This window comes from Cavia porcellus, unplaced genomic scaffold (assembly GCF_034190915.1).
Source record: "Cavia porcellus strain 051 isolate PalLab524CR breed Dunkin Hartley unplaced genomic scaffold, mCavPor4.1 scaffold_32, whole genome shotgun sequence".
Taxonomy (NCBI): Eukaryota; Metazoa; Chordata; class Mammalia; order Rodentia; family Caviidae; genus Cavia; species Cavia porcellus.
The window spans coordinates 39,686,518-39,712,301 of NW_026947515.1; the positions used below are offsets into that span (position 1 = coordinate 39,686,518).

A 25,784-nucleotide genomic window follows, 5' to 3' on the forward strand; every position below is an offset into this window, starting at 1 on the left:
ATGAATGGGTGGACAAAGTGTGATACCGACTCACGATGAAATTTTACTCATTTTAAAATAAAATAGCAGGGCACGGTGGCACAGACCTATAATCCCAGCAGCGTGTGTCAGGGGGGTGAAGCAAGATTACCCTGAGTTCAAGGCCAGCTTGGGGTACATGGCAAGTCTGAGACCAGCCTCAACTACATAGTGAGACTCTGTCTCCAAAACCAAAACAAAGGTTGGGCCAAGGTTGTGGTCCAATGATGTCGTTTTCCCGAGGTCCTGTTTGATCCCTGAGGCTGTAGGGACGTGGGGGACACCACTGCTCACTACCTCACTTAGGTAGGTAGCTTGGTGGCACAGAGTACTTTCCTAGCATGCACAAATCCCCAGCCCAAGAAAGACAGACAGACAGACAGAGGAAAAATGAACAAAGGAGAGAAAAGCAAGGGGAAGGGATGGTGTCAGGTGGCAATGGAACTTGTGAGAGGTCCCTTGGTCATTATGAGCATGTCTGTCTGTCTCTGAGTGTAAGTATGACAGCTTTGCTGCTGTACAATGCCACTGCAAGGCGCTATCACCTGCCACCCTCCCAGGAACCAAGTGTATACAGGTGCCATGTTGTTGAACTTCCAAGAACTGTGACCCAAATAACCCTTTTCTCTTTATAAATGAGTTTTCTTTGGGATTTCCCCGCAGTGACAGGGAGCTAAACAGTCCAAGGGCCTTGAGTGCGAAGCTCAGGGACCGTGTGCATCCACCTGGGCTCCACCATCCTCTAGCTGATCTACAGCTCTGAGAAAGAGAACACCAGTAAGGGGAAGCCGGCAGACTGCACAGCTTTGAGTCAAGAGTTGGCCGCAGAAGAGTGTTTCTAAAGAGCGTTAACTTCTGGGGTAACCTCTCCCCCCGAGACTCCTAACTCAGACATGTTGTCTGCACAGCAAGGTCACCCATCAGCAAGACGCAACACAGCGGAGGCAGGTAACTGCTCACAGGCAAACCAACCAACCTTTCCGGAAGTTTCCACAATGATAATCCTTTTCTTTCCTGTCCTCTGCTCTTGGCTAAGCCAGCTCGTTTCAGAGGCATCACTGCAATTCTCAAAGTTCCACCTTTTCAGTTCAAGGCTGAGAATCCTGAATGAACTCTTTTCCAGTTATTACCATACTGAATCAGTGCTTAATGGCCTATTAAAAGAACTGCGGGTTTAGTAGTGGACTAGCCTCGGAATCCCAACTTTTGGGGACATATTATTTCTACAGAAAACCATGTCTGACCACACATTTATTAATGAATCCATGGGAAAGCACCAGGGCCACGTGCAGGCTTTTCCAGTCTGAGTGTCGCTGCCCTCCTGGCAGCTTGGCCAGTTCTTAATATTGAAATGGCTACGGACGCCAGGCCTGGTGGCATGCATCTGTAGTCCCAGCACTCGGGAGGCTGAGGCAGGAGGGTCACCACAAATTTGAGGTTAGTCTGTACTGCATAGTGAACTCAAGGCCAGCCTGAGCTAAATTGTGAGGCCCTATCTCAGAAAGAAAGAAATGACTACAGAGATACAGAGCCAAAAATTATGTATCTGGATGAGGTAAAGCACAATAGCTGAGACAAATGCTCACATGAAAGTGGTTTGGTCCACTTTCAACAATCAGCAGCACAGATTCGGGGGCCGGCTACAGCTATTACTAGATCTGCTGACCTACTTGTGGAGAAGTTAGTTTCTAAATTGGGCCCCGCAGCAGATCTGCTCTGTAGTACACCGCACAGAAACTCTGGAGAGAGGCTGGTACAAATGTAGTAGAGGTCTTTAGCAAAGTGGTATTTGCTGTAAACCCAAAATCAGATGTTTGTTTTTTGGTTTTCTGTTTGTTTCCCGAGCAGAATGATAAAGAATTAGTTCTGACATAAGTTTGGTATGTCACCCAAGTGAAAGGGTCCTTCTAAGAATAGTTGGGAAAGAACAAAAGTCTGATGCAACTGACCCTGTCCCCCCAAAATTTCAACATCTTCCATCTGGCAGGCTGCCACTAAAATGGGTTCTGATATTATAGGAGCTGACACATCAACGGCTTTATAGGTACTGAGTATTGTGGCACACACCTGTAATCCCAGCACTTAGGAGGCTGAGGCAGGAGGCTTGCCTGAGTTCGAGGCTAGTCTGGGTTACAAAGTGAGCTCAAGGCCAGCCTGAACTACATAGTGAAATCTTATCTCAAAAAAACAGAAGAGGAGGAGGAGGAGAAGGAGGAGGAAGAGGAAGAAGAGGGGAAAAAAAGAATTTTAAATGTGGTTTTTAAAATTGGAAAACTACCACTTTGAGGCTAAATAAACAAGCCAAAGGCTGTTTGCCTTTGAGCTTCTCAAGTTCCTGAAAAACTGGACAAATTTGTTTTAATGTCTAGATTTTCACACACAGATATAATCATGAATTTTAATGTGCCACAGAGATTATATCTCAAGTCCTTTGATCTAAATGTGTAAATTGCAATTTACTACCAGGAAAACTGTGGAACATCACGAATGTCCAAAAATGAGAACAATAAAACAAACACTGCTCTTTATTCCAGCGGTGTCTGGAAAAAGATTTAACAAGAGAAAGCTCCAGCGAGGAAATGTGTTTCGTAATAGCACAAAGATTAAAACATGAGGGGCACAGACTGGCCGCATAAATCTAAGCTCTGTGATAAAAACAGCAAGAACCCTCTCACTCACAGCAAATCCCCTCTCCGGAGCTACCCCAACCCACTCCCCTCCCATGCACGCACCCGCACAAGCACGCACCCACCTGTGCAGGGGCCTCAGTCTTCATGAGATAGCGGACTTTACTGAGGATGCACTGCTCGAGCTGGGCCCAAGAAATGCTTCTGTCTTCCCTTATCAGGAAAGGCGGCCCAAACCTGGAAGTCCAAGGAAATCAGGTTATTTCAGCAAAGGAAAAGCAACAATGCCCAACAGGCATGAGCACTGCTCCTCTCCTGGCTCTGAACTGGGTTAGTGAAGAGTTTAGAGCCAAGTGCAAACACAACTGCTAACCACAGACCTGCATGACATAGATGACGGCGGCAGGCACACCGAGTGCTGGAGATGACACACGGCAGTGCAGACAGCTTCTGCAAGTGCCGGACTGGCTAGGAAGGCCCCTCCTTGCAGAGAGCTGAAGAGAACGGGAAGGCAGGCAGGCAGGCAGGGCAGTTGCAGGTGTGGTGCATCAGGAATGTTCTCGGTACTGGGAATGCATCCCGCATCCCACCCTAATAAAGCACACGGATGTGCCATGAGCACTGCAGGACAAATCCCTGGCCATTCCCTGTCCCAGAGTCGTGCAAAGACCAATGGCGTCAGAATGTGATATTGTTCTAGAAACATTGCTAAAAGTACAGCACAAGTCGGAGGTGACGCACCCAGACAGGGTTGGCGGATCTTTCATTTAACCCTGTAGCACTGAGCATTCGGTTTGCTTCTCATTTGTATGTAAACAATACTTTCTTGTGCATGCATCTCTGGCTGCACACAACCAACTGCTCCAACACGATAAAACTCCACAAGTGCAAAGGCAGACCAAAGTTCTTTACTCCCAAATTGTCCTCCAGAAAATCCATACCAACTTAGCAACGAGGTAAGGGTCCAGTTCCCTCAGTAAATAGTGATGGTATATTCCTGTAACCCCAGAATTCTTAGAAGATCTCAAATTCAAGTCCAGCCTGGGCAACTTAGCAATTTAGCAGGACCCTATCTCAAAATAAAAAGTAAAAAACAGTTGGCTGGAGATATAGTTCAATGTGAAGGCTTTGGTTCAATTTTCAGTACAGAAAGAAAAAAAGAGATTAGCTCTGGTCTTACTCTGAATGAGTATTATCAATTTCTAACAATTTCTTAACTATTGGAAAGTCAAAGAATAGTGTCTTGCCAGCCAGCTGTGGGTGCATGCCTGTAATCCCAGCATTGGGTAGGCTGAAGCAGGAGGATCACTGTGAGTTCAAGGCCAGCCTGGGCTACATAGTGAGACCCTGCTTCAACAAAAGAACAGTATCTTGCTTCTGAGCCAGGTGTGGTGGTGCACACCTGTAATCCCAGCACTGGGGAGGCTGTGACTACAGGTTCAAAGTCAGCCTGGTTCACATAAGCCACGCTCAAGGTGAGATTGAATTACACTTTGATCTCAAAACTGTACTTTTATCTCAAAAAACAAAATAAATGAAACAGAGAAAAACAGAAAACTATCTCGCTATTGCAACCAGAATGCTCTCTACTACTCGTGATGCTGAATATTTTGACCTGGGAATGTATTTCTTTTGTGAACTCATGTTACTCTTTGTGGGGTATTTTGTTTTATTTTTTATTGTTGCCATTTTCTGACATAGGGTCTCACTACGTAATTCAGACTGGCCTAGAACTTACTATGTAGCCCAGACTATCCTCAAACTCACGGCAATCCTCCTGTCTCAGCCTTCCACGTGCTGGGATTATAGGTGCGTGCCACCACATCCAGCTTCTGTGAGACAGTCATTCTATTGACAGTGTTTATCTCATGGAGAGAGCACTAGGTTTTACATGATGAATACGAATCTCTCATGTCACACATGTCAAATGTTCTTTGCCTTTTGTCCTCTGCCTTTAAATTTGTGCTTAGTTTAAATGTGACATATATTTAAAACATCAACCTTCTTTTGGAGTGCTTTTGGAGTGCTAAAACATTCCCACCAGTCTGAAACAGTATGTGCATAACTGTCGGATCGCAAGGGCTTGTACCACTGATGATATGGGTGGCACAGTCAGGCATGGGACAGTCAGACATGTGCCACCATGGTCCAAGCCACCCAGCAGTGAGACATACAAATTACGGCCCCATCAATGTGTGTCTGCTATGCAGAGACACAAATAAACCCCTGCATTTTCTTTAAAATGTATATATTTTGTTTGTTTGTTTCATTCTGCTTTTGGAGATGGAATCCCATTCTACAGTTTAGGTTGGCCTTAAACTCCTGATGATCCTCCTGCCTCCGTTTCTGAGTCCTGGGACTACAGACATGCACCACCATGCCCAGCCTTTTCAAAGATATTTTAAGGTTTCCTTTTCTAAAAATATCTTTCTATTTAATCTGGGATTTACACATATGAATCGATGGCAAGAGTAAATAAGTAATTTTTTTGGCTGAATATCGTGGCACGTGAGTGTAATTCCAGTACTCTGGGAGGCTGAGGCAGGAGAATCCCAAGCTTGACCCTAGTTTGCACAATTTAGCGAGACTCTACCTTAAAATAAAAAATCAAAAAGTGCTGGGATGCAGCTCAGTGCAAAGGCTCTCAGTTCAATCTTCAGCACCATAAAAAATAACAATTATTTAAAATAGAAAGAAATCAATTAGCCTGGCCTTACGTATTGAATAATTCAATAACTGTTTTATTATATAAAATAGAAATATGCTGTTTTATCATACAATAAATATTTAAAGACTTCAGTTTTTCTATTTGGTTAATTGTCATAATCTTTTATTAACTAAAATGCATTGTTTCAATAGATTAATTTCTCTTTTCTCTATTTCCCAATATTTTCTGGCTATCTTAGCACTTTACTATTCCACATAAATTTTTTGTTCTGAGACAGGGTGTCACTATGTAGTTCAGCCTGGCCTTGAACTCAGAGCAATCCTCCCGCCTCAGCCTCCCCAGCCCTGGGATTACAGATGTGTGCTGCACACCCAGCCAAGAATGTACACTCACAGAATACAATAAAATGTCTCCAGACGTCGTGAAATAATCAAATCAGAGTAATTAGAATAGCTATCACTTCAAATATTCATCATTTCTTTGTAATCCCTTTATTTGGACTATATTTAAAAAAGCTGTTTCTGCAGATGTGTGATGCAAACTGTCCCTTCTTCTTTCATCAGTTCTAATTACTTTCTGGCTCTTTGTGGCTCGGTGTGGTTTGTTTGGTTTTGTTTTGTTACGTGGCCCAGGCCAGCCTTGGACTCTTGCACTCCGCCAACCAGGAGCTGGGACTCCACATGAAGACACCACTGTGTGTGCCCAGCTTTCCTTTCCTTTCAAGAAGGGCCCCACCGAGTCACCCAGCCAACTCCTCTCTTCTTGTAGGCAGTTTCTTTCTGAGCTCCACGTATAACACTTATTCACACAACACTATAAACAGCGGTAGCGAGGGTAATCATAAGTATTCCTTTGCCTAACAGGAAAGCACTGGTGTAATTAAAGACGATGGTACCCACCTGCTAAAAGCAATTATTTCTGGGCCCCTTGTTCTGGAAGTACCCGACTCCCTACTCCTACTTTATTAATCTTGGGGATAGATGTTTAATTTTACCACGGTACAGTTATTCTAGGCAAACCCCAAGGACAGGCCCACCAATCCCAGACGCCACGTGAAGAAAGGACGGCATTAAACATACCTGCTCGCCTGCTGGCCTGAGCCCACCAGGTTGCAGAAGAGGATGAGCACCTTGTTCTCACTGGGGAGCGGCAGGGGGAACCGCTGGCCCTCCCGGGCCGCCAAGCGTGGGGACAGCAGCAGACCCAACGGACGGGCTGGGGAGACAAGGGCATTAAGGGTCCCTGCAGTGGCCAGAGCCTTGGCCTGCCCAGTCCTCTTTTCTGTCCGGGCATCTATTCGCCACCCGTGGGAGGATACCTGATGGCTTCTGGGAGAAAATACAGAGGCTCATGCATGTGTGCCATCTGTCACCTGCCATACACACATCGCTTGTACGGTAGTGACTCTGCAGTTATGCCAGAAGTAACTTTAAAAGAAGGCAAAGAGTTTAAGTAACTCTTTCCAAAGCAATTTGAAAAATACTGCAAAATAATTTTGGAGGGTTTGGGTTTTGTTGTTGTTTTTTCTTTTTTTTGCGACATGGTTTGGCTATGCCGTTCAGGCTGGCCTTGAACTCACTTTGTAGACCAGGCTGGTCCCGAACTCACACTGATCCTCCTGCCTCAGCCTCCTGAGTGCTAGGATGACACCACAACGCCCAGCTAATTTTGGTTTCTATACTTTGATCAGACGGCCCTCAGAGTACCCACAGTCTTAGGAAGCCAATTCAAGAAGTACATGGATAAGGCAAAAATCTCCCACGGAGAAAGGAGAAGGATTCTACTGTTCCCTATTCCGGGTCTGAATTGCAACTTTAGGAAAGTATCTGTCACTCATAATTAAGTCAGAAATGAAGTCTTGTTTCAGTTGCTTGTAAATCAGGGTCAGTCAACATTTTATCCCAGACTCCGGCGCCCAGAGTTTCCATGTTGTCTCCAAGAATATCAACATCTTGTCCTCATAGGCTGCTGCCTAAGCTGGCTCACAGTACAGGTCAGGGCAGAGGACTCATCTGCGGCACAGGAGTCACCCTTTATCAGAGAAAGACACACTCCAAGACATCCCAAGGATGTCTAAAACCTCAGAAAACACCAAAGTACCAAACTCTTAAAAAATGTTCTGGGCCAGGGGTTTACTCAGTGGCACAAGTGCCTGCCTGGCAAGTGCAAGATCATGGGTTTGATCCCCAGTACAAAAAAAAAAAAAATTAAGCTGAAAAAAAATTTTATATACTATGTTTTTTCCTATACATCTGTTCCTATGTTAGGGTTTAATTAATAAATTAGGTATAGTAAGACATTAGCAATAATGACAAAATAGAATAATTACACTGAAATAAAAGTTATTTAGGCCAAGCATGGCAGCATATGCCTATAATCTCAGCATTCAGGAAGCTGAGACAGGAGGATCGTTGTGTGTTTGAGACTAGCCTGGCCTACATAGGGAGCTCAAGGTCAGCCTGAACCACACAGCAAGACCCTGTCTCAAAAAGACAAAAAAAAAGTTACTTAAAACTTCTAAGTATGGGGTTAGCATGCAGCTAGCGGTACAGGGTTTGCCTAGCATACATGAATCCCTCTGTTGGATCCCTAGTATTGAAAAAACAAAACCAAACACAAAAATGAATTGTTATTTCTGGAATTTTCCACTTAACGTATCTGGACCATGGGTAATGGAACCTGTAGAAAGGGAAACCACAGATCGAGGGGGTTGCTGCATATTGTAACAAGGGTACAGGGTCCTTTAATATCGTCTTCTAGACTGGCTAAACGGGCCAAAATTTATACTGCTGACAAGGAAAGGCTATTAGAAATTGACCATGTTGCCAGGCACAGTGGCACATGGCTATAATTCTAGTACTCAGGAGGCTGAGGCAAGAGAATTGCCCCAAATTTGAGGCCAGCCTGGGCTGCATAGGGAGTTCAAGGCCAGCCGAACTATACAGCAAGAGCCTGTCTCAAAAAAAAAAAAAAAAAAAAAAAAAATTGACCATGTTAGCTAGTGTGAGGTTTAAGAAAAAATCATTACAAAGTATAACCATTAACAAAACGTTATCTTCTAATTTCTTTGGCCATTCAAATGTTCAGAAATTTTATTTCAAGCACAGACTTTACACTGCAAGAGTCTGAAAATAAAGATCACACCAGCATGTACACTAAACAGTGACTCCTAAAATATCCCTAGTCTGGCATCTATTGGGAAGTTGTCAAATATGCAAACTCAGGACCCACCCCAAGCCTACCAAACCGGAAATTCTGGGGGCAGAATCCAGAAATCCAGTCTAACAAAACGTCGTGGTAATCCTAATATTCACAAAGGTTCTCAGAACCTCAGTAAAGTCAACCATCAATCAAGCATCTGTACTTCAAATTGCAGAGAAAATAAGCCTTCCAGTTCCAAGTGCCAGAAGCAAATGTTTTAGGCCATCTCAAACCTACAACCCATACTACCCAAATAAAATTACGCAAGGTACCGTTGTACCTGAGAGTGTCCCCTGGCTGGGACACAGAGGGACTTGGAAGGCGTACACGTTATCTCCATCCGCTATGGTATTCAGGTCCTCTTCATCAAAGAAAGACCGCTGGAATCCGTTGGGGTACAGTTCAACCAAGATCACCTGGAACGAGAAAGATCATTTTCCCTCTTAGCTTCTCAAAGAGAACCTAACAGATACGAAGTCAAAAAGTAGCTAAAACACTTAAAAGTCTTTTTCACCCATCCTTCTAAGAGGTTACACATTTTAAGTAATAAAATACAGAGGGTATAACTGTTAGATTGACCACAGACATCTCATCTGCAACTAAAAGAGAATTTGTTTATTTATTTATGAGACAGAGTATCACTATGTAGTTCAGGCTGGCCTTGAACCCCCTACAGAGCCCAGGCTGGCCTCGAACTCATGGTGATGCTCCTGCCTCAGCCTCCCAAATACTTAGATTACAGCTTGTTCCACCATGCCCAGCAAAAAAAAAAAAAAAAAAAGAAAAATTTAAAGTTTTATACCCAGCTAAACTACATGAAAGAATTAGAATTAAATAAAGCCTTCTTCAGATAAACAAAAAGTTCCACTAAGTGAACATCTAAATAATGTTATTAACCTTTTTCATATTATGGTTAAATGAAAAATGTTATGAAATAAAGGTTTCTGGGGATGTTTTAAAGTGGAGGAAGAGAGAGGAAATGATGACTCCTTTGGGAGTCTTGGCTAATCCAGTCTCAACCGTTCAGGGAGAACAAAAGATTTGCCAAGGACAAAAGAATCAACAGCACAACACATGACTCACAGAACCCACTTAAGGAACATCAACTGGGAATTATCTTGTAAAAGATTCAGGATTAAAAATACAATAACTATCAGAAGTGAAGCCTAAGAGTAAAATGACTAAAAAATGATAAAATTTGGTAAATGTAAACATGTATTGACTATGTCAAACATAATAACCAGCAAAACTTTTACAAGTTGGAAGGGTAGGAGGTATTATAGAACAATTATAATACCGATCTACAATACCTAAGTCAAAAAAGTATAAAAGGAAAGCGTATCAGGATCTTTATGTTGTTTGATTTTGTTTTTTTGTTTTTGTTTTTGTTTTTTTTTGTCAGTACCGGGGATCAAACTCACAACCACGTGCTTGCAAGGCAGGTGCTTATGCTGCTGAGCTAAATCCCCAGACCCATGTTGTTTGATATTAACAATATACTTTGTTAATTATACATGGGGACATTTAATAAACAGTAAAAGAAAATATATTATGCACATTCCAAATCAGAGGACACAGAATTAAGAAAAATTGCTCAATTCATAAAAAGCAATAACAGAGTGCAGGAGGATCCTCTGCCCCCCAAAATCAGGAAATGTTGAATCAATAAAAATCATGAATAAGATGGTAGGAATGCACACAAACATATCTGTGATAATAGATATTACAAGTGGAATAAACCACCATTTAAAACGAAGTATCGAGACCCTTTAGGTGCTAGTCAAAATATTCATACGAACATCCCTGGAGATTTCTATCTCCCTGAACAAACATGTCACACCCTCAGATCCCTAACAGACCTACTATTATTCAAATTCTGTCTCTCTCAGATACTCCTCTTTGCCTCTTTTTTACTGCTATTTCCCCCCCAGATCTGTCTGTCTGTCACTCTGCTTCTCTGTTTATCTGTCTATCTCAGTCTCTCTCTCACACACACAAATATACCAGCATACTTCAATGCTTCTGCATTCAGAAAGCAAGATACATACGTATCTCCCCCTTTCTTGAGATCCTACAGGGAGAGATGGGGGTCAAAGGCATTGCGGGCAGGGGAGGAGCTGGGGAAAGGTTCGGTAACCATGGTGATTATACGGATGTAGGCGGGTGTAAAATCCAACAGACTCAGGATGGCCACACTGTATTGTAAGCATGTCATACCTTAACAAAAAAAGGTTAAAAATACTTTTTCGTATTTAGCAAAAACCCAATGAGGGAGTCACGGAAGTCTAAAAGGTAAAGAAACGGAGGGACCGCCAGCCACTTGGGTGGCCCCAGGTCAGAGAGCTACAGAGCAGCTGAATCACAGTCAGGCCTTATCAGAGCATCTCCGCTCCTCCACCTGGCTCGTCACCACCACTGCCTTGGCCCCACCATGTCATGGAAGCCCCTCCAGACATCGTGAATCCAATTCGCCAAGACTCCTCAAAAGCAAAAGTGAAAAACCACAGCCACCACCTTCCCCACGTCAGACACCCTCAGTCTCTCAGCCACGCTGTGTGTCCCTTGCTGTCCTCTGCAGAGCCTGGTGCGGGTCCCCACAAGGGCAAACACCGAGGAGCAGCTCAGGCTCTGCGATCAGACCACGCATGTCCAGACCCCGAGGCCTGAGGCTTCCTAGCTGGGAGCCCTTCGCCCTCAGGACTTTTTTCCTCACTAGCACAATGAGGGCAACCGTGATGCTGCTTCCAGAGTGGCTGGCATGAAATCGACTAGCAAAGGAATGAACAGCGAGGTCACGGGACAGTCCAGCCGTGGTAAGCTCGACTGAGGTGGGCTTTGATGAACCCAGCATCACTACCAGCTTCCAGAAGGGCAGGTGTCCTCCTCAAGGGGCAGGGAGAAGCCAAGGCCCAGTCACCTCAGACACCAGGCACTAGGACGCAGGCAGAAATCGTGAGCCGCCCTGGTGTCACTGGGAACCCACAGACAGCACAGGCTGCAGGGCTGTCAGGTCCGGGCCAGGCCCCACACACCTCTTCTGCAGGAACTCCGCCTTCCTCCGCCACCATCTTCCGCAGGGCAGCCACTGTGCTCAGGATGGGGACGGCCAGGCCCACCCGCAGGAACCGCTGGCTCTTACAGGGGAAGGCCAGCGTGACACTCAGGAATCTGGAAGACAGGACGGGCGCCACATCCTTAGGGCTGGCGGGCAGGCTCACCCACACCAGGGACTCTGACTCCAGCAGTCTTATGTGTCCTCCCACCAGGTGGAAGCAGAGAGTCAAATCTCCGAAAATAGCGAGTTGAAAACAGAAAGTATTTCGAGAATCACCATTTGGATCTCTGATCTCCAGCCCCTAACTGCCCAATGGGTAAACATCAAGCAAAATAAACCATGAAGTTAGAAAAACAACGCTTCTTCAAGAACAAGTCAACCTTACTGATGACTTTCTCCTCTTCTTAAAGAAATTTTCCCTTGAAAATCTCAACTTCTATCTCCCACTGTTCCCCCACCCCAGCTCTCAGATCCCTGTTTCTTGTCCTGCCCAAGTCACACGGCCAGTTAGTAGAGCTTGGATCTGCATGTCATACGGTATAAGCCACACTGGGGGTACAGACAGCACAGTGTTTCAGAATAGAAAAGGGGGTTAAAGCAGGCACGGTGGTGCACGCCTAAAATCCGACTACTTGGGAGGCTGAGGCCGGGATTGCAAATTTGAGGTCGGCTTGGAGGACTGACTTAGTACATGTGCCACCAAGCAGGCACATATACCTTGTCCCAAAGTCAAATTTTAAAAACATGTAGTTCAGTGGCAGAGAGCTTGGCTGACATGTTCAACCTGTAGAACCAAAAAATAAAAAATAAAAAAAAAGAGTAAAGGAAAGGGGGGGGGAGGAGGGAAGGGGAGGGAAGAGGAGGGGAGGGAAGGGGAGGGGAGCAAGATGGGTTATACTGTCAGGGAAGTCTTCATGCAGATGTCGGATCTGCTGTATCTTGAAGACAAAGACAACTCAGGAGGCTGAGGCAGGAGGTTCGAGGCCAACCTGGGCTACAAAGTGAATTCAAGGCCAGTCTGAACCATATAGGGAAACCCTGACTCAAAAATGACCAAAACAAAAAACCAAAGATAGAGACAGTGGACAAGTGGAGGGCAGGAGGCATGGCTCTTCGGGAAGTGGGGCACACAATGGCCGTCACAATGCCAGTAACACCCGCGCACACGGCAGCTGGCTGACGCACGTGCACTGACCCTGGCGGCTGCCCCCTGGCGGTGCTGGGCCTCGGCTTCTGGGAGGCTGCAGCCCTGCTTCTGGCTTTTGCACGGCAGGGCTCACAGTGCTCTGCTTTTCTTTTTCTCCTCCCTCAAAACCACCCTTTCCCCTTTCTGTGTTTAAGAAATCCTTCTCCCACATCTCCACAAAGAGAGTTCTGAAATAAAGCAGGGAAGAGGAGGTGGTGACCGGCTGGCTCTGGTTTGTCCCTGTCTAACCACAGGGTCTGCTCCAGCTCCAGAGTGGACCGAAGACCAACACCCGGCCACAGCCCTGGTGCACGGCCAGGGAGGGTCAGACCCAACTCCCCTGCCCTGGGGCTCATTCTCCCCAGTCAGGAAGGGCAGCAGGTCCATCACTGAATGTCATTCAGCAACAAGGCCGGTTTCCAGAGAGGGAAAGGCTCAGCGAGAAGTGAAATAGAAATGTGGGGGACTCAGGGTCCGGGGACCCCATTAGTAACCAGAAGAGGGAAGCCAAGGGCACTGACAAGCAGGACTCTCACGTACCTCGTCTGGCGCAAGGGGATCGGGAGGGACACGCACAGGAAGGGATCAAAGGTGTTGCTCTGTTTCAGGCAGTGGGGACATGTCAAGGACGATCTGTGAGGACAAAGAGAGAGAGGCCAGGGTCATCACGGGGAAATGGCCCGCTGGTCCCCTGAAAAGTTACAGACAGAGTTACCACTGCAGAGCCACACCCAGCAATTCCCTCGCAGGGACACACCCATTATTGAAAACAGCTGTTCAGCGGATCCGGGGACACACACGTGCTTTCCAGCAGCCGCTCCCAAGAGCCAACGTGCAGAAACAACCCGCCTGCCCTTCCTCCGGGCACTGGGCGGACAGATGCGCCAGATCTGTAAGGTCTAGAATACAGCTCGGCTATAAAAAGGAGCGGGCTCCTGAGACGGTGGAGGAACCCTGCAAACACGATGCTAAATCTTCTGCAAGACTCCAGCATCAAAAGGCCCCACTTTGTACCCTCCTCTCTACGTGACATACCCAGAATAGGTGAAACCAAAAAGGACGGAAAGCAGAGGGGTGGTTGCCAGGGCCTCGTGGAGAGGGAGGAGCGTGGTAGCTCACCAGGTACCAGATTATCTCTCTGGGTCTTAAAAATGAGTAGGAAATCAAAAGCAGAGTGGCTGCACGGCATTGTAACGGTACAGGCCACTGAGCCGTAGAGTTGTCATTGGATAATTTAGCTAGCCATGGTGAGGAGCATCTGTAACACTTGGCAGGCTGAGGCAGAAAGGTTGCTCGAGCCCAAGAGTCCAAGACCAGCCTGGACAGCGTGGCAAGACCCTGTCTCAAGACAGAAAAAGAAAAAGGGTTGGGGGGATACTTTTTAAAAAAAAAAAAAAGCAAAATGGTTGATTTTATGTTGAAGAATTTCAACCTCGGGGCTGGGGATTTAGTTCAGCGGCATAAGCGTCTGCCTTGCAAGCGTGTGAAGCGTGTGGTCATGTGTTCAAACCCCGGTAACCGATAAAAACAACAGCAAAAACATTATAAAAAAAAGAATTTCAATCTCAAAGAAATAGGGGTTACGGTTTATATCTAGATTCAGGTGCTCGTAGGCGGGGTTCTGGGAGGAGGCTGTATTGTGGGGTGCTATGCTCACTGGGGGATTAGCCCGCTAATGAGAAAAGGGGTGCCTGGAAAAGGCGGTCCCCTCAGCACCTCCCTTCTTTCCGTTTCCCGGCTGTTTCCTGGCTGCCATGAGGCAAGCAGCTATTTCTCCGCCACGCCCTGGTGTCACTCCATCCCACCGGGAGCTGGCGTCTACGGAATGAGACGGGCTGAAACAAACCTCTCCTTTAATTGTAGGCGTTGGGTATTTTATCCCAGCAAAGAGACAGTGACGAACTGGTGAAGAAAGTCTTAACCCCACATTAGCGCACGGAGCCTCTGAAGGGCCACTGTACCCTCCCAGCGTGCCAACTTCCTAGCTGAGGCGCTTTGGGGGCCACCTTTTCCTCTGGGCGCCAGCCTTCCTGTGCCCAGAGCCACTCAGGCACTTTCAATGTCCAGACCTTACTCCTAGAGAGCCTATTTCACAGGAGGTGAGAACGGCCCAGACATCAGAATTGTAAGTCCTTTACTTAAAGGACAAGAAAACAGTAGGCCAGAGAGCAGCTAACAGTGACAGCTGACACTGAAACAGTGTTTCCTAGGACCTGAGCATCGTTCTGAGGGCTGGGTAGGTACTAGTCTACTTACACATACCCACCAGAATAATACCCATTGTACAGCAGAGGAGACTGAGGCAAAAAGAAAGCAAGCTACCCCCTAAGGGGTGCATGGCTCCTAGGTAACAAAGTGAATCCGGACTCCTCATCACTGCTGTGATCTTTAGTATAAGTGAGGCATGGCCTGTCTCACACTAGCAATGCGTATTACTTATATTTTTCATTTCATTTTATTTTAGTTTTTGTCTTTTTGAGACAGGGTCTCACTATGCCGTTCAGGCTGGCCTTGAACTCACTTTGTAGCCCAGGTTGGCCTCAAACTTGCAGCAATCCTCCTGCCTCAGCCTCCCGAGTGCCGGGTTACGGGCGTGCACCACCACATCCAGTTTTTATTTATATTTCTCAGTTCTTATCAGTTTGACCCTCCCATAGTCCAGCCAGTATCTCCAAAAGTGAGGTACAACTTCCACAGTGCCTGTGGGTACTACTGCTTTATTTTCCTCTTTGTGTAATACACCACATTCTCCGAGACATGAGGGATTTCTGCACACGGTGCTAAAATCTGCACCCACTTGCTTGGCTGCGGAAGAACTGCCTGGCCCTGGAGTCTGCGCCTTCACCACTGGCCGTCAGCTGGGACACCTCAGCAGTAGCTAGTGCTGGCCAGTGGTTTTCCACTAAGTAAGCAAAATAAGAAACACCAGAGACTAGCAAAGATGTGGGCCTAGGGGTGCAACCCCAGGTGAGCCCGAGCTGCCCGCTGCTCATCCACTTCTTATCAGAATGGATATGGGTCGCCAGAAGGGCACAGTGATTTTAGAAAATAGATGCCAATGGGTTTAATTGCTTTGCGGTGCTCAGGATCAACCCCGGGGCCTCACAAATGCTAGGCAAGCACTCTACCACGGAGCTACAACCCCCGCTACCCCCAGGACCTTATGTCTGAGCTGACTTCCGATTCTGATCACTGCCTCTCAGAGTCCCCCTTGGGAGAGCTCAGGGAGCGGGTGGTGTCAGACTGCCCAGGGCCGAGTCCACGGGGTCCCTTGTTACCCTGTTTCTCTTCCCATCTTCCGTCCACCTTTTCTCACTGCTTACCTAGGCATAAAATTGGCCTGCAGGATGTATTTTTATCTCTGGGTAGTTTCCAAATCCCGGTTTCACATTTGCGCAAACAAATGAAAAAAGGTATTTTTTTGTTGACTTCTTCATTTTTTCCCCAGCCTCCTGAAACCAAACACGGTTGCATTTTCTCACAGATGCATTGTATTAAATTGGCTGGGGACTGTGACCTTTAGTTTGAGCCCCAAATCTGTGCTACGTAGCAAGAAATGTGTGGTTTGGGAGAGCAAAAAAAAAAAAAAAAAAAAAAAAACCCACAGAACAGGCTGTTTATTTATTTGATTTCTTTTGCAATTCTGAAGACAGAACCTAGGACCTTGGATATGCTAAGCACTCCCTGACTTACATCTTCAGCTGTCTGTTTAGATTCAAGGAACAAAGGAAATGTATTGGTCAGCTTCTCACTGCTGTGACAAAACACCTGACACAGCTTACGGGTGGAAAGGTTCACTTTGCCTCCCCGTTAGGGAGGCTGCAGCACACATCTGCTAGCTCCGAGGCAGGAACACCACGGCAGGAGCGGCCTCAAAGTGAGCAGCAGAAGGCTCTGGGGAGGAAATGACGGGGGACCAGACAGGGTACCCAACATCATGCCAAGACGCACTCAGACTCACCCAAAAGATACAAACAAAGACAGAGTCAGCCTCACCTTTAAGGAAAACCCTGGCTATTTCACCAGGCTATCTCGGTACCCAAAACATAGCCCGGGAGGGTTCATCATCACCCTTCATCATCACCGCGCCTTCCAGAGGATTTGCTGTCCTGGTCTACGGTCCCCTAAGCACTCACAGGAGACAGAAAATTGTCCCACTGCCCTTCGATGGTCAGAACCCATCTCTTCATGCTATTTGTTCCCCTTCTCAAATTTCTTTCCTTGTGAAGCTAACGTGCTACTCAGCTGCCACTAAAAGTCAGGAATGCAACCTGCTGCAAATGCTCAAAAATGGGTCCGCCCTACGCTTTGACTGCTGCTGGACACACACATCTTACAACTTAGACCTGGCCAAACCGACCTGCCGCTGGACAGCGGGTTGATGCCTATGTAGACAGCGATCTTGTGACAGCACATAAGCATGACTTCACCTTTCCAAGATCTGTTCTGAGAAAGGCTTTAAGGATATACTTTGCCCGGCTGGGCATGGTAGTGCATGCCTGTGATCCCAGAATCCATGAGGCTGAGGCAGAGGTGTCACTGTGGAATTTAAGACCAGCTTGGTCTATATATCAAGTTTAAAGCCAGTTTAAACTACTTAGCAAGACCTGGCCTCCAAACACCAAAAATAAGTAAATAAAAATAAAGAAGCAAGATGGGTGGATGTCCACTGCCTAAAAGGTAAGGCTGCCTGTAATGGAGATAACAAATTAGATTTCAGGGAATAAAGGTTACAAATGACATGAAGAACCTGGAAAACACACACAGAACCTGGAAAACACTCCTCCAGCCAGTGCTCCAGCACAGCAACAATCCTGAGTTATTATTAAGCTTGTAGGCATTTTTAGATTGTGATAATCATCACACAAAATATTTTTCTGTAGTCCATAACCTCCAGCATGCCACTACGATTCCTCCATCTTTCCTCCAGCCAAAGACAAAAATCTATCTCCTTAAAAGGGGTTTAAGTGGAGCTGGAGGTACAGCTTAGCGGCAAAGCCCTGGTCTAGCATGCATGAGGCCCTGGATTCAATCCCCAATACTACAAAAAAGGGAGGTGCAGGAAGATCAAAGCGCGAAAGCCTCAGTGAAGACAGGCCTGTGCATTAACCCCTAATCCCACATCCATCCTCAGTTTCATAAACAAGATCCCACCCCAGGCAAGGCCTGCTCCATGGAGAGGGCAGACACAGCGGTACCACCATGCACGGACGCTGGCCCAGCCCTACCGCTGCAGGGCTTCCCAGGCCTCCAAAGCCCTCTGGTCACTGGGATCCCTAATGACAGTTTTCTCCACTTCAGAGGCTCAGGAACAAAGCAGGTATTTTTAGCTGTTACCAGGGCATTTTCAGCATGAACACTTCACCTCTTACTTTTTAGTCTATGGAAAGAAATCCACCCAAAGGGCACTGCTGGTCCTTAACATCTGATCAGCTCAAATGTCTCTTCCTCAGGGATCCTCCATGCCTGGCTCACCCCACACCAGATCAAGCACCGTAATACGGACTTCAGTGACTCTGAATTTCTCCCCCAAACATTTATTAGTTACAATTCAGTAAAAACACTGGAGTTGCCCTAGATTCTCATCTTTCCCTCTGTCCCTCTACTCCACAACCCTAAAGCTACTGGCAAGACTCTGTGATTCACTCTACATCCGAAACATAATCGCCATATACCTCCATCGCCACCACCACTTCCAGGGTTCCAGCCATCCCTCCTCCCTCCACCCCCCATAACCACCAGAGTACCCCTTAAATTGATGCATGAGGCCACACCCACTTTAACCACTGCAGAGACTTCCTGTGCCTGTTAATTGAAGCCCATCCTGGAACTGCAGCCCTGCCCACGTCTTGAGGCCTCTCTCATACTTGCTGATCACCTCTGTTCCTGGAACGTGCCAAGATTGTCCTTAGCTGGGACCCTTTGCCTTTGCTACTTCCTGTTTGAAATATGCTGTCCCCAATCCTTTGAAGGGCAGACTCTTTGTCATGCGGTTCTCAGTTCAAATGTCCCTCTTCACCTGATCTGCAGTTGGCACCTCCCGCCTCCCGTGACTCCACCAATGCCAGCTCTCTGTTGACATGTACGTTATCCAGCACCCCCGCCCAGCAGAACCTGAGCTCCAGGAGAGAACAGGGACTGGGCTGGCTCATGTAGAACCTGGTACATCGCACTGCATGAAGTATCAGAGGAACCAATGAGAACTCCTGTCCCCCAGTATACTTGGGGTACTGGCCGCCAGGCCTCACCACCACTGCAGGTGTCAAATCCATGGAAGCTCAAGTCCTTTTTAAAAAAAATGCTACCACATTTGCATAAAGCGCATGAACATCCTCCTGTATACCTTCAGTGATCTCTGGTTTACTTGTAATGCTTAACACAATGTAAATGTTATATAAAGAGCTGCTATTCTGTATCGTCTAGGGAATAACGACCAAACAATACTCTGCACACAGAGTCCCGATGCAAGCTTTTTCCTACTATTTTGAACCTGTAGTTGGTTTAATCTGCAGAGGCGGAACCAGGAGATAAGAGCTGAGCGTACACATCTGATTGTATTTCCTTCTGGAGGGCAAGGAGTTAGCGCCTCATGGTCACCACAGGACCAAGCCAACAGCGGGCACTTGAGCCTACGGAAGAGAAAGGAAGAGGGTGAATATAAAAGAGAGCAGAGAAAACAAAATGAGCAGAGAAATGAGTGTTTTAAGAACAAGGCACCAGTGCTAATGACTGTGACCCTTCCCCGCTGCCCTACCAGCCCTCGCCTTAGATTCCCTCTGTCCATCCTTTATCTTGAGTGCTGGCAGCCTCTGCTTTGGACAACCAAGGGTAAGAACGATGGCCAACTAGAGGACGTCGCGGCTAGCAGCTTTCAGGGGCCACAGCTGCAAGTCTAGGCTTCCTTTCTGCATGCCTTTCGGGGCATGCGTCAGTGTAACAGTAAGTCAGGCTCATTCAGAAGAGACGTTCTCGCCTGGAAAGAGGCAGAAACAGTGCCTCCTGCTCTCATCACTCGGATCATTTCTCCGGGGCTCCCCACTCCTGGGGGGCAGGGAGACACAGACTTCCCACATGCTGGGAACTGTTTGTGTTGAGCAACTCCAGGCACACAGGAAAGATGTTTGAGAGACTCTCTGACCTTCTTAAGAACACAATCCCCTTCAAAGACTGATCATTTTATCTGCAATCACTGAACATAACTCCTAAAGGAGGACGGTTTCCAAGCAATGGCAAATAACCTCCTCTCACTGAAACACAGAATAGAAAGCCCCAAAAGGTATGGAAGCAAAAAAGGACTAGAAAATTCTAAAAGACTGAGTAAGTATCACCTAGCTTGAAGAGAAGTAAGGAAAGCTATGAAAAACCCCCTAGGAAAAAGGAAAGGGGTGATCATCTAAAACACCCAGAGAAAAGCCCTGCTTTGAGATGACTTGATGGAACATCTTGAAGGAAAAACTTAGTTATATTTGGTATCCACGATACAGAGCAAGACAGCCCAGCAGGGCGCAACTGGAAATCAGTGAAAATCACAGTGAATGAACAAGGTGACCAGAAAAGCAAAAGAAGAGGAAGAATGGCAAAAAAAACCACAACAAACCAGGCTCATGCTTTCAAGAAGAGACAGAGGACAAAAGCTCCCTGCAAAAAGCCACACCTAAGCCAGGCATGGGGGTGCACGCCTGTAACCTCAGAACGGCCTGGGCACCTTAGCAAGACCCTGTCTCAAAATAAATTTAAAAGAGCTGGGGAATTTGAAGCCCTGGGTTCAAGCCCAGTACGGTACCACAGGAAAAAGAGAAAAGCCCCCTCCCAGGTCACAGCACTCCCCTGCACTATAGTAAGGATTAAATACAAACTACAGCCTGTGCATACATAAATGTAAACATGCATTAGCAGGATATATAATAGTAACTTTTTTTGATTTCCTATTAACTTGTTTTGAAGTCCTGTAATACTCCCACCATCTTGTTTTGACTGATTAGACTCTGTTCCATTCTGTATGATAGTATCAAGTTTGAGGGTATAGGCAACTACTTTGAAGGCAATAAGATTCACTAAGATGCCCATTCTGATTTGACTATTGTCTCCTTTGGAAGTCCTGTAATGTTTACAATGCTTAAGTTTTATTGGTCTTGTTCTCTACTGTTTTGTTCAACTTTATAATACATGATGAGATAGACAATTCTTTTTAAGGAAACAAAAGACATTGTTGATAACCATTGTTGATAACCTTGTACTCTGTTTTACATCATGTGCTATGTCTATCCTTGGTTTTTACTGAAAGCTTTGTTTTGCCACATTTGACTTTATTCTCTTCCAAAAAAAAAAAAAGTAATAAGAACTAAGAAGTAATAAAACCCAAAATGTGTAAATTTTGTTGTAAAAAAGAGAGGGAAAAAAAGTGCTCTAAAGGATACAACTGCAAGTGTGTTTAGGGGTGTTAAATAGCTGACCATATTAATGTTTTTGGTTGGATCAATGAACACAACTGTTTGCAGTCTCACTGTTTGAATGTTCACTTTTTGATACTGTGACTTGAGCAACTATCTCTAATACGATAAGGTGTAATCTATTAACTGATGATTTCTTAACTGTTTTTTTTTTTTTTTGTAGTTCTGTATTACTTGTTCCCTTACACCGCTTTGTTTTGTTTTGTTTTTTTCTCTTTTTCCTTTTAAATAAAATTAAAAAAAAAATGTAAGCATGCTGGGGCTAGGGATGGAGCTCAGTGGTGACCCTCACCTACCATGCACCAGGCCCTAGGTACAATCCTCAGACACAACAACAATAACAACACGCCCTATAAATATACTACATTCAATATAATATATAGCATATAATATATATAGTGTATCAGGATGTAAAAGCCACCGTAGTCTTATCGCTCTGTTTAGTTTTGTTTTATTTTGTTCCGGTCTGTCTACTCAGGGCACAGACAGCTAACCCAAAAATAGCAGGTTATACCATGGTAACTATCCTTAATTTCCTATTAATTTAAACTGCAGCCCGGTATTATTAACATCGTCTTACTATGACTGATCTTATTTGAAGCTGGTTAGACCACTGTTTAGCCTTGACTGATTTCATTCGAATTTGGTATGCTTGATAGTATCAAGTCTAAGAGCAGAGGCAACTACTCTGAACATGATAAGATACCCATTTTGGTTTGATTATTAACTGCTTTTGAAGTCCTACAATGTCTCCAATGATGTGTTTTTATTAAAATTGCTATATAATGCTATGTTCAATTATATTATGTCTGATGATGTGGACAATTCTATTGAAAATAACAAGAGAAAGCATAGTAACTACTGTAGATCACCTAATATTGTGGTTTTATATGTCTTTTTCATTTCATGTTTTTCTAGGAATTTGTTTTGTTATCTTGTTATGATCTGTTTTTCCTTATAATACAGAGAGGACAGATATACACGTAGAGATTCACACATGTGGAGAATTTCTAAACAGTTTACGGGAATAGATTATATAATTCATGATGTAATGAACAGATACTCTGAAGAAGAAGAGACACTAAGAAACCCGATGCTAATTCTGTAACATTATGATATAAAATCTAGCAATACTATTATTCACTGTTCAGAGTGATATTAGTCTAGTCTCTTAAAATCAATTTCAGCATATGTAAAGATAAAGACAACTACTACAAAGAATGAGAGACATTATGGTAGTCATTATTGACTTCCCCAATGTCAGATCTTGAAGACCTAAAAAGCCTTCATCATCCTGTCATGATTTGATTAGTTCTATAATACGCAATATGTATTCAATGTGTGCAAAGATGAGGACAACTATTTGGAAGAAAACTAGAGACAATATGATAGACAGTGAAGATCTCCAGTGGACTTGCTTTAAAATCTGTATTTCTTTAAATTGTTTCTTTTTGAACTGTTTTGTTCTGTTTTGATATGTTTAATCTCACCCTCTTTAAAATAAAAAAAAATTTAAAAATTACGTAGAAACTCTGGGCATGGTTGCGTAAACCCATTAATCCTAGCACTCAGGAGGCTGAGACAGGAGGACTGCCACAAGTTGAGGCCAGCTTGGACTACAAGGTGAGTCTGAGCCCAACCTGAACTATACAACGAGACCTGTTTCAAAAAAACAAAAATAACAACACACACACCGATAAGCACATGTGGAACCTAAAAATAACTTTGCTCAAGGAATCTGAGTGCAGAACCGAAATTATATGAGGGCAGGAGAGCGTGGGGCTATCAGTGGGTACAAAGATAGAGAGAAATAAGAATTTCGGTGTGTGCTGTTGCTATTGTGACTACGGATGACGATTAACATACTGTACATTTTAAGCTAGAAGAAATTTGAAATTTTCACCATAAAGAAATCATCAATGTTTGAGAAAATAGCTGTACAGCAGTACCTTGGTTCATAAACTTGATTTTTGCCATGATTCTGGTTCCAAATCCAGTTGCACAAAAACCGAATCCATTTCAGTAGTTAGGTTCAACATTGGCTGTAGAGGGAAATTTGATTCGGTTCTCATCCAGTTCAGTTTGCAGCCAGAATCATCAGAGAATTGAGTTTGTATACTTCTAATTTAAACACCACAAAATGTGCAACTATACTATATCAAAACATCATAACACGTCCCATGAATGCATACAATTTTTCACGTATCTGGTAAAAACACACGTACACCAGGCACGGTGGCACACACCTGTAATCAGCACTCAGGAGGCTGAGGCAGGAGGATCGCCAGAAGACTGAGGCCAGCCTGAATTACAGGGCAAGAGCCTGCCTCTAAACACTGTAACACATCAACACGTTCTGCCCATGGGGCCCCATATTTTTACACACAAGTGTCCGAAGAGCACACGCTCTCTAAAGTCACAGGCACAGAATCTGATCTATTTTTGTGTCCTGCAGAATGCAGGAAAGCGTGTGCCCAGCATGACTCGCTCAGCTGGGCTCTCAGGCCACAGAGAGTAAACAAGGTCTCACCAGCTTCAGCGGGGCTGCTTGCTAGTGATGGTCCAGCTTCCGCATTCACTGGAGAACTGCTCTCCATCGCCCCTGCTTCGAGGGGAAATAAAAGGCCCAGCAGACAGGAAGAAGGAAAAGAAAACCAGAGAGAGAACAAGAGCCAGAGACTGACGGGAATTCACGCAGGTGACGGGATGTGTGTGTACGGCTTTGCGGCTGTGCAGTTTCACGCTCAGTGCCAACAGGAAAAGGGGTGACCGGCGATGAGGTGCGCTGAGCCTCTGAGTGCAAAGACACCCGGTCCTACCTGTATTGTGCCTGAAAGTGGCTTTGCACAAAGCTCTGGCCCAGAGGAAGCTGTGCTGAGGACGACTGGGGGTTCTCAGGGATTTTACTGGCTTCAGGCAGCAGCTGCAAAGGAACAGGAAAGGAAAAAGATTAGGTACTGTCCTCCTGCCTGGCTGGGTGTGGTGGCGTGCATCTATAGTCCTAGCACTTAGGAGGCCGAGACAGGAGGATCATTGCAAGTTTGTGGCCAGGCCAGCTGCATAGTAAGTTCAAAGTCAGCCTGAACTCCAAAAGAAAGACCCCCATTTCATAAAACAAACAAACAAACAAAATTCACCTTCCTGGATATCACATGACTGCTTCCAGGCCACAAAGCTTCCTTCTGGGCCCCTGTCACCTTTCTGAGTCTAACTTGAACATTAGTACTCTTTCAATCTCTTGGTCTCCCAAAATCCCCGAGAAAGAGAATGCATCTGTCTGAACAGAGCAAAACTAGCTGGGCATATGTCTGTAACCCCAGCACCTGGGAGGCTGAGGCAGGAGGACTGCCACAAATCTGAGGCCAGTCTGGACTTTGTCTGAAAAAACTTTAAAAAACAGAAGAGCAAAACAAAAGTGTAAAGGTTGGTGAGGCTCACTCATCCACCCCTGGGGGGGACGGCCCCTCTCTATCTTACCTCCCAGGCCTTCCCTGACTAATGCCTCTTGTATGTCCACTCAGGTGGGCAATCATCACCTCAAGCCGAGTCACCCCGAAGCTCTCCAGCCTCCACCCACTCAACGCTCCCTGCCCACGCTTTCCAGCAGGCCTGGCTTCCTCCAAGTGTGCACCATCGTTCAGACAGAGCAGCCTTGAAATTGTATGATTTCATGCATGAGCTCCCTTCGTTCCACATACAGCAGTTGTGCTGGGTCCCCACAGCTCCTACAGCGAACCGTCACCGAGTACGGCTCTGAACAACAAACGCATTTTCTCAGTTCTTGTGACCAGACATCCAAAGTCAGCATAAAAGGCTCGAGTCACAGCGTTGGCAGGGCCACACTCCCAGTAGAGACCCCGAGGGGGTGGGGGGGACCCACTCCTTGCTGCTTCCAATTTCTGCTGGCTGCCCAGAGTCCCTGGCAGGTGGCCCCATCACTCTGGTCCTCAAGGCCAGCATCTTCAAATCTGTCTGCTTTGTCCCCGTCAGCTTCTCCCCGTGAGCCTCCAGGCTCCCCACGCCTCTTTTATAAAGACAATATTGAATTAACCCCTCGCTCTGGCATCCAATTTAACTACCCCAAGACCCTTAGCTCGATCATGCCTGTAAAGTCCTTGGCATGTATTACGGAGCAACTAAAGGGTTCTGGACTCTGGATCTGACAGTTCAGAGGTCACTGTTCAGCGTGCCTACCTTAGGGCTCACGCCTGTCCTGTTTACCACCAAACCCAATGGCCCTCTACCACGCCCAATATGAATTATGCCAGTTTCTAGATTCCCTACGTTACTCTCCACTCTTGACCCTATCCGCCTAGTCCTGCACACAGGGACCCAAGCACGTATTATGGCCTCCATATGCAAAAATCTTTGTGCTTGAAAGGTCTGCGTTTGAGGACAATCCCCAATCAGAGCTATTCACCATCCAAAGCTATTTGGTAAAATATTGAATTATCTATGTGAGTGCTCAGCTCTAGCCACACCTAAGAGATGCCTAGAGCAGAGGTGACACACCTGTGCACATGTGTCACAGCAGGCCCTCTGTGTCCCTAACAGCTCTTAAAGGTTCTCGAGAGCAATG

At 45.7% G+C, this 25,784-nt stretch overlaps 1 protein-coding gene across 4 annotated transcripts in view; it reads right to left on the reverse strand.

Moving 5' to 3' along the window:
* The window catches only part of Usp43 (ubiquitin specific peptidase 43), a 67,238-nt gene that overhangs the window by 25,219 nt on the left and 16,235 nt on the right, over positions 1-25,784 (reverse strand). For all 4 annotated transcript variants that reach the window (XM_063241996.1, XM_023563535.2, XM_023563534.2 and 1 more), the window contains exons 3-8: positions 24,025-24,128; positions 13,296-13,388; positions 11,547-11,682; positions 8,795-8,930; positions 6,393-6,528; positions 2,771-2,882 (exon numbers count right to left, since the gene is read on the reverse strand). In XM_063241996.1, the coding sequence (XP_063098066.1) occupies positions 2,771-2,882; positions 6,393-6,528; positions 8,795-8,930; positions 11,547-11,682; positions 13,296-13,388; positions 24,025-24,128 (717 nt within the window). The remainder of the gene's footprint in view (positions 1-2,770; positions 2,883-6,392; positions 6,529-8,794; positions 8,931-11,546; positions 11,683-13,295; positions 13,389-24,024; positions 24,129-25,784) is intronic.